Source organism: Chrysochloris asiatica, unplaced genomic scaffold (genome assembly GCF_000296735.1).
Source record: "Chrysochloris asiatica unplaced genomic scaffold, ChrAsi1.0 scaffold00533, whole genome shotgun sequence".
NCBI lineage: Eukaryota > Metazoa > Chordata > Mammalia > Afrosoricida > Chrysochloridae > Chrysochloris > Chrysochloris asiatica.
In genome coordinates, this window is record NW_006409051.1 from 397,935 (window position 1) to 407,757 (window position 9,823).

Sequence of the window (9,823 nt, forward strand, 5' to 3'; positions counted from 1 at the left end):
AAGGATGGTATACAGGATAAAGGGGTGTAACAAGTTGGCAAACACTCTATTTTTAATGCTATAATAGCTTTTTTCAAATAAAAGTATATATTTTTTAACTTTTAAAAAGTTGCTTATTCAGAACACAATTAAAGCTCATAAGAAAAACGTTAAATATTACAGAAAAGCAGAAAACAGCAAAAAAGTCTCTACATCCAATCTCTACAAAGAATCACAATTGGAAAACAAGATGGTGGATTGGGTAGAAGTGTAGTGAGGAGCTCTGTCAGCAACAACACAGAACCAGACCAAGCAGGCTTAGGGGATGATGCCAGACTCCGAACCACATATAAAGGAATATTTAGAAGATTGGAAGGCTTACAGATAGGGGAATTTGTAGCAGTAGCAAGAAATCCATTGCTTTCTAATTCAAGACGCTCAGCTGCTCCAGGAACCGCCATCTTAGGAGAGACCAAGTGGGGGAAGGATCAGAACAGCCACGGATACCTGACAGAACCACGGAAATAAAGGAAGAAGAGTGAAAAGGGAAGCGCATCTCCTGATCAAATCTAACTGGAGGCAATCAGAAAGCATAAAAAATACCAAAATACATACCCATCTAAGTATTAAGGCCACATGTAACTCCTGAATATGCTCCCCACCCCCCAAAAACAAAACATAAGAAAAGAAAAACAGAAACAGATGACCATATCAGCACATGTCCACAAACGAGATAAAGTGACTGAGACAAATGAGCTGGAAGTAGACCTACACTCCATACTGGAAAATGGGCAGGCTTTGGAAATGCCTGAGAAGGAATTCAGAAACATGATTATAAAATGTATCAAACACTATACAATGGAATTGAGAAAAATAAGGAAGAAGTCAGGAAAGCACTAAAGGAACAATCAAATAAGATGATACAGCATGTGAAACAATTCAAAACCTATAAAAAGAACTCCAAACAATTTGTAATAGAATATCAGAAATGGACAATACACTGAAAGGACAAAGGAGTAGAATTGGAGAGATAGAAGCCAGAACTAGTGAGCAAGATAAATCTCTCAATACTACTAAAATAGAAGAGCAAGCAGCAAAAAGGATTAAAAAAATCTGAAGAAGGCCTAAGGTTCATGTTGGAGAAAATGAAGAGGAATAACTTAAGAATTATCAGCATTTCAGAACAGGAAGAATCACACAAGTCCACAGAGGAAATAGTTAAAGAACTTCTGGAAGAAAATTTCCCTAACATCCTGAAAAGTGAAAAGATAAGCATTCAAGAAGCTCAACAAACCCCAGGAAGGATAGACCCTAAAAGACAATCACCAAGACATATAATAATCAGGCTCTCCAAAATCAAAGATAAGGACAGAATCCTGAAAGCATCTAGGGAAAAGAGAAGAGTAACATACAAAGGCAAGCAAATCAGATTACGCTCAGATCTCTCAAAGAAACCGTGCAGGCAAGAAGGCAAGGATGAGACATATATAAAACCCTAAAAGAAAAAAACTGCCAACTAAGAATCCTCTACCCAGCAAAGCTATCAATCAAATACAATGGTGTAATCAAAACAGAAGCTAAGGGATTTTGCCAAAGCCAACCCTGCTGTGAAAAACATCCTAAAGGAAATTCTTTGGACTGAGAACCAACAAGAATAGACAACAACCAGAGAAAGGTGTACGTGTCAGCATGACCCTAAACTCAATCGACAAATGGAAGAGTGAAGAATAGAATAAAATTGTAAGAACAGAGGATCTGGGAGATCAGTCTATAAACAAAACAATTACAATGTGAAAGAAGGTAAACACAGAGTAACAGAGATTCAGGTGGTGAGAAAGTCAGGTAGATTATAGGATAAAATAGACTGCCTTAAATGGAGGGAAGAGTTAATGAAATATAAGGTAACCACAACAGTGGGGATGGGGTGGAGGGTTTAGTTTGGGTGTTGGGGAGGGCAAAACAAGAAGGGGGAGGAGATGGAAGAACAAGATAGACAGGGGAACACTGAGGCAGGTTTGTATGGCCTAAGTAGGACAGAGGTAAATAGTGATGCATGCTCAAACTTCGAACAACAGGGCTCTGGGATACAGGGATCTAGGCATAGTCTGAAGAGGTGAAGGAATCCTAAAATGCTTGACTGTCTTGTGAATATTTGTTTCCCTTGCCTACTACTGTAAAACAGACACTTGAGTGGGGTAGAAAGGAATGTTGGGAAACATGATTAAAGAAAATTTATAAGCCCGTCTTCAGCCTATAACTGATTGGAATACCTAAAAAAGGGGTTCTAGAACTTGCCCAGTGAAATAGGCCTCTTGCAAAGCCTTTGCAGAGTATAGGACCTTAGGTGGAATCTTGAATCCCATCCAGAACCTTATGAGGTGGGGCATTCCCACTAGCAAGGAGAAGCAGTCCAGCCTGAACAGCTAGAACTACAGATGATACATCTTCAAAGAAAGATCATTAGGAAAAACTCAAAACAAAAATGTCAGCATGACTGGCTACTACAAGAATAAGCAAGCTGTTTGCCAGGAGGACATCAAGGCAAGCAATCAAGTTCCTTCAGGACAAACTCCCCTCTAAGACTGAAACTCAAAGGGAACACATGAACAGGCATGTAAGCTTGCTGGTGACCACAGTGGTCTACTGGTGAGTAGAAGAGGGGGAAAGGTAGCAATGAAAAAATGGGTTGACTTCAAGTTCCTTCAGGACAAACTCCCCTCTAAGAATGAAACACAAAGGGAACACATGAACAGGCATATAAGCTTGCTGGTGACCACATTGGTCTACTGGTGAGTGGAAGAGGGGGAAAGGTATCAATGAAGAAATGGGTTGAGTTCAAGTTCCTTCAGGACAAACTCCCCTCTAAGAATGAAACTCAAAGGGAACACATGAACAGGCATGTAAGCTTGCTGGCGACCACATTGGTCTACTGGTGAATGGAAGAGGGGGAAAGGCAGCAATGAAGAAATGGGCTGAGTTCAACCACTGTCCATTGACTCCCGTTGACCTGGAGATGAGAGAGAGAAGAGGAAGGGCTGCTTGGTCCAAAGTGTGGTGAGACCTGGGGACACTTGAGCCCATGGACAAGGACATAGCCACAGAGGGCTAGAGCATTTGAGAGTGAAGCATATGAAGTGAGGGGAGATGCACAAAAACATACAAACTTACAGACAGTACACATTTGACCTAGCCTCGATGGCTTGGTAATCAGAACTCGACTAGAGGAAGATTACAAAAATAAAACAAATTTTAAATGTTTTTTGATAAAGAAAACAAAAGTAAACTGCTACAATTTGGTGAATCCTGGAGGTTGTTGTTGTTAAGTACCATGGAGTCGGTTCCGACTCATAGTGACCCTGCACAGGGTTTCCGAGGCTACAAATCTTTATGGGAGCAAAATGCCTCATCTTTCTCCTGCGGAACCACAGGTAGTTTTGAATTGCTGACCTTGCGGTTGGCAACCCGACTCATAACCACTACGCTACAAGAGCTCCTTACTCATGGAGGTAGTAACTCTAAATACCAATAGAGAGGGAAGGAGTCTTCACATCAAGTATCAGTACTATCCCCTCTAGTAGTAGATAGGGATGGGCAATTTAAGACATTGGCTACCTAAAATGAGGGGGCGATAAAGGCATGAAGTGACTGGCTTACAATGTTTCAAGAGGGAGTTTAGTTTAAGAGTATGGGGGGAAAGAAAGAGTCCCCACTGAATAGTTTTCATCTTGTCTAGATGGGTCAGGTGAAAAGAGAGGCGGGATAAGATTCATATGATTCAATAATGAATAACTTATCATGACTAACTGCGACTGTCACAACTGTAAAGGTAGAAGTTTTGTAACAAAAGCAGGGGCGTGGTTAATCTTATAGTTCAGAAACAGAACACCACCCTAGGACCATTCAAGGGAGAAGCGCACAAGCAGAATGCGTGACCTTATCCAGAGAAGCAGTGATGCCAGAGATGGAGGCAGAGATGGGGTCACGGAGAGCGGTAGCTGCTGAAGACTCTAGATTCATGGGAGGAGTTGCGTGACCTTATCCAGAGAAGCAGTGACGTCAGAGATGAGGTTATAGAGAGGGGGAGCCGCTGAGGACTCTAGATTCATGGGAAAAGAGGGACTAAGAGCTGATGGCCAGAAGGCAGAGGGGCCCTTGCTTCCTACTGGCCCCTACGCTTCCCAGAGCCTCTCCTCTTTTTCTCTCTCCCTCTCCCTGCCCACCCACTGCATTGCCTGGTCTACCCAGAGGGACTCAGGAATGGGAGTGTCCTAGACCCTCCACTCTAGTACTCAGTGCTTGCTGAGCAGGGAATCGGGGGGGTGGGGGGTGGGGGGGGGTGGTGACCCGGGGACTTGACTAATGCTGGCTCACACCTGGGGTGGCCTCCAGAGGTAACCTACAATGGCCCCCAACCCTTCCCCTGGGCTGGAGGGCAGGGACTCTCTCAGCCCCCAAGGATGCTGCCACCTCCGCCTCCTCCACAACACCCTCCCCCCTTTGGAGGTGAAATTATTATATATGCCTAAGTGGTTGTGTTTTTTTTAATTTTAAAATAAAGCTAAAGTGAATAGAGAGAATACTGTTAACTGATGGTACATGGAGATTATAATCACTGTAATGAAACTAGGTGTATGATTTGTTGAATGTAAAACTGATGATCTGCCCTGTAAACTTTCACTCAATCCACAATAAAAACCTTAAAAAAAAAAAAAATTACTATTGATTAGCTTTTTTAAAAGTTTTTATTGTGAATTGAATGATAGTTTACATGGGGGAACATCAGTTCATTTCATTGCAATGATTACAATCCCCCACTTGATTTATCATTCCACAGTATCCGCTTCTATTTCCTCAGTTTGTTTTTGTTTTCTAGGTGCGTACCAAAACACTCAGGAATATACAATCATTCAAACAGTCAAAGAACACACCCTGCCCCCTGGTCACCAACATATATCCCCACTTCCTCCATGGGTCTAGACTCCTCAGATGCTCTGTCTCTCCATGTCACCATCTCTGCCTCCATCTCTGGCGTTGCCACTTCACTGGGTAGGGTCCCACATTCCGCTCTCGCTCTACTCAATTGATGGTCCTAGGATCCTCCACTCTGTAAGATCTACCACGACCCCCTTTTTGCTACAAAACTACCTTTATAGTTGCGACCATCACAATTAGTTATGATAACAATTACTCACTGACTGGATCATGAGAGTCTTTTCCCCATCTCCTTTCACCAGACCTGATGGGTGGTAGTGGTGGTGTAACATGGAGTCTGTTCTGACTCACAGCGACCCTGTACAGGGTTTCTGAGGCTGTAAATCTTTATGGGAGCAGAAAGCCTCATCTTTCTCCTGTGGAACAGCTGGTAGTTTTGAACTGCTGACCTTGCAGTTGGCAACCCGATTCATAACCACTACGCTACCACACAGGATGAAAACCATTCAGTGGGGATTCTACCTTCCTCGGCATACTCTGAATCTAAACTCCATCTTGAAAACTTGTAAACCAGTCACTTCATGCATTTTAGGTAGCTCCACATTTTAGGTAGCCAAGAATGTCTAAGTTGCCCATCCTTATCAACCTTGTGTACAGTGGGGATGGGAATGTTCCTTGCTGTAAAGATTCTTTCCTTCTTCTTGGATGGTATTTTAAGCTACTACATCTATAAGCCTAGGTCAAGTTCATCGGACTGTAGCAATTTACACTATGTTTTTTCCTCTTTTCCTTCCTCTAGTCAGGTTCCGAACATCCAGGCATTGAAGCTAGGTCTAATGGGCACTATCTGCAAGTTTGGTCGCTTTGTACATATCCTCTTCACTTCATATCAACTGGACACTCTCAGCTCTAGCCCTCCATGGCCATGTCCTTGTCCTTGGGCTCAGGAGTTGCCAGGTTTCACCGTACTTTGGACCAACCAGCTCTCAACATACTCAATGTTGATGGGGGTCTATGTAACTTGGTCGGACTCAGCCCACCTCTTCATTGCTACTTTCCCCCAACTTCCTCTCACCAGTAGGCCAACCACGTTGCCAGAAAGCTTAGATGGTTGCTCGTGTATTCTCTTTGACTTTCAATCTTCGGAGGGAGTTTGTCCTGAAGGGATTTGATTGCCTGCCTTGATGGCTCCCTGGTAAACAACTTGCTTGTTCTTTTAGTAGCCAATCAGTTGATAAGATAATTTAGTTAATGAGTCGCTTCCAGATTATTTCAGTCCTACTTTATTAAAATAAGGTTTTAATATGAAGTGGCTGGCCTACAAGTTTCAAGTGTGGGCGTAGTTTCAGAACAAAGTGGGTAAGGTAGAATCCCCACTGAGTAGTTTTCCTCTCGTCCAGATGGGTCTGGTGCAAGGGGGTAGGAAGGATGAGGATAGGATTCTCTTGAATCTCTTGAGTAATTGTTATCATGACTAATTGCTATTTTCACAACAGTAAAGTTAGACAATGTAAAAAAAAGGGGTGGGGGTGGGGGAATTAGTTAATCTTTCATTCCAATAGGAACATCAAAAAGGAAGAGCATGAATGGAGTCTGGGATCCTAACCAGAAAAGCAGTGATAGCAGAGACAGAAGAAGATGCAATGGAATAGAGAGAAACAGCAGCTGAGGACTCTAGACCCATGGAATGAGATAGGCTGTGTGCCTGATGGTGCAAGGAGAGGATTGTAATCATTCCAATGAAACAAAATATGATTGGTTGAGTGTAAAACTGATGATCTGCTATTTAAAACTATAACTCAATTCACAATAAAAACTTTAAAAAAATAATAAATAAGGTTCCAATAAATATTCTCTTACAACTGTTTTTTATGTATGGCTGAATTTCTCTAGGATCGATTACTAGAAGCAGACTTTCTGGATCAGAAAGTTGAACACAACAGACTCTTAAATCTCTGCTACTTTAAATTTACATTTTCCTAATTACTAGAAAATTTAAGGATTTGTTCACGTGTGTATTGTCTACCTTGATTTTTTTCCTTTGCCAATTTTTTCCACAGATTCTCCTTTTTCTTTTCAATTTATAGGATCTATTTTACTGCAAATAAAAAAGTAATTCATTTCAATTCCCAGTTAATTAGAAATTATCTAATAAATTTTTTCCCCTTTCCAACAGGTCTGTATAATCCAAGGTAAGGTTAAAAAAAAAAATCAAAGTGTGGCTATACAACTTATCCTTTGAATATTTAAAAATCTTTAATAGAGAAATGACAGTACTATTGTTTAAACATACCTTATTTAGTTTGAAGAAAGAAAAAAAAAAGGTAGCTAGTATACACAACAAGTCCTGGTGTGGTGCTATGGGATAAAGCACTGTACTGCCAGGTTGGTTTGAATCGCAAGGATGGCAGTTCAAACTCCTCAGCTGCTCCTTGGAAACCCTAAAGAGAATTCAGTTGGAACCAACTTGATGGCACTTAACAACAGCAACACTTCTATTTTATCTCAGAGTGGAAGAAGAGCAGTACTTATATATGGTTGTGCCATTGTACCAAGAAGTAATCAAGCAGAATGCCAATGAGAAACTGTAAGGATTCCTGATACAGTCCTCAAGTGTAACTTTTCTCGGCACTCTTGTCCTACCCTGAATGCTTGCCATCTTAGGCATTCCCCAATTCTATGAAAATATGTGCTACAGCTGGTATGAGCTTTCAGTGGAACTCTGGCTATGGTACAGTTTGTATGAAGAAAATTACAAAAAATACACAGAGCAAGTAATTAGTGAAAAAGATTTTTATCAAAGATAAAACAAGAAAGATAATTTCAAAAAAATAAAAAACTGGTTTAACCCATTTCACAAAAATTTTCCTTCTAGAATGTATACATTAAAAATAAACTTAATTTTACCTTAAATATATTAAGCTTGAAAACACTATAATTTGTTGCATAATCATTTCCAAAAGAAGTTAACACATATTCAGTTCTAATTACAAAAGAAACACACATTTCATCTAAATATCTGTTTAATCATACCACTTGCCTGTGTTAAGATGTAACTCCTTTGTGCCTCTTCTATGTCAACTAAACTGGCATTAATATAATCATTTTCAGTATTCTGAAGCTTAACACGACTATGATCATCTGAAAATAGAAAAGGAGAAACCATAATTATCATTTCAAATATGCCATTAACTTTTAATTTTAATAATGGTCAAGATATTTATAAAAATGAAAGAAGGAACAAAACAAAGAAAAGACAAGTTTCTTTTCAGGAAATTTGACCCAAATTCTAAATTATTCCATATTTTAAAAAAAAAGAAGCACACAAATGTACTCCTCTTATTATTCCAACGTTGAAAGAAGAAATATTTCTGTCTGTAGCACATTAGCTACTTTAACTTGAAAAACTGAACAAATAGTAAAACAAATAATGGTAATTCTCCCCTAGAAGTAAAAGGATCATTTAGATTCTTGATGCCGAATGAGGAGTTGGTCTACCTCTAAAAAAAGAACTAGTCTCAAGTGCACAACACCATGTTTTTCATTTTCTTCATTCCTAAAAAAACTGGCATTCAACTCTATTTAAATAATTTTAAGCATTTAATTATATTCAGATTAAGGGATAAAAATGTAGTTGGATTATTTCAAGTTTCTTTTCAACAGAAAACAATAAAGATACTTCATTACTTAAAGGTATAACAGTTTAAATATACTTCCAACGTTTAAAATTAAAAATTTTAGACTGAGCATGCATCTCAATTTAAATATGTGGACCACAAAAATAAACTTCTTAGCATATGAGTATAAAAGGGAGACCCAAAAGAAGGGGAGAAAGCTACAAAAAATCCCAAATAGACAAGTCTCAGAGCAGTAACCAAATAAATCTTAAAACTCTGAATGATGCTCAACACTGGAGAACACATGGTATTTGTAAGTTATCACTTTCAATGAAACATGTACTCAGTATGCACTCCCTTCCCACTTTAAAAAAAAAACTGTTTCTATTATTTCCATATTAAAGAAATGTTAAATAGCTTTAGTTCACACATAATTTATCAGAGATGTTTCTGCAGGACTGAAGCCAAGCAGGACCTTTGTAAATAATACATGTCATTGCCAACAGGAAAATCTAAGATCCTGTTATAGTAAATCGCAAAGAATAGTGTTCTCAGAAAGATGTGCCAGCAAGCACTTTTTCTTTTAAGCATACATATCTAGTACATATGCATACCAAGAAAATAATGCATGTCTTTTAAACTGAAAGACAAATCCCAAATGCGATCTATATTGCTCGCACAACTAAAAACAGTAAGTGGGTGACAATTTCTCAGCAGAAACCATGCAGGCATGAGCACAATGGGAAGACATACACAAAACTATGAAAGAAAAAAAAACTGCCAACCAAGAATCATACACCTAAAAGAAAAAAAAAAAAAAAAAAACCATCTAGCAAAAGAGTCAATCAAATATGATGGTGGAATAAAAACATTTCAAAATAAACAGAAATTAAGAAATTTTGTAAAGGCCAAGCCAATGCTCCAAAACATACTAAAGGGAGTTCTATGGAATGAGAACCAAAAGAACAGACAACAATCAGAGATTAACATACATGGCAATACCACAAGTGTTGTTGTTGTCGTCAGGTGCCATCGACTCGGAACCGACTCATAGCAACCCCATGCACAGCAGAACGAAACAATGTCCAATCCTGGGCCAACCTCACTACCGCCGCCACACTTGAGTCCATCAATGATGCCACCTGGCCAATCCATCTCCTTAGGGGTCTTCCTCTTTTTCTCTGACCCTCCACCTTACCCAGCATGACATCCTTCTCCATCGACTGTTTCCTCCACACAATATGTCCAAAGTATGAGAGACAAAGCTTAGCCATCCTGGCCTCCAAGGAGCACTC

General features: G+C 39.6%; 1 protein-coding gene across 1 annotated transcript in view; it reads right to left on the reverse strand.

Moving 5' to 3' along the window:
* The window catches only part of PTPN2 (protein tyrosine phosphatase, non-receptor type 2), a 151,080-nt gene that overhangs the window by 64,281 nt on the left and 76,976 nt on the right, over positions 1 to 9,823 (reverse strand). Inside the window, exon 3 of the mRNA XM_006877595.1 lies at positions 7,952 to 8,052. Coding sequence (XP_006877657.1) covers positions 7,952 to 8,052 — 101 coding nt within the window. The remainder of the gene's footprint in view (positions 1 to 7,951; positions 8,053 to 9,823) is intronic.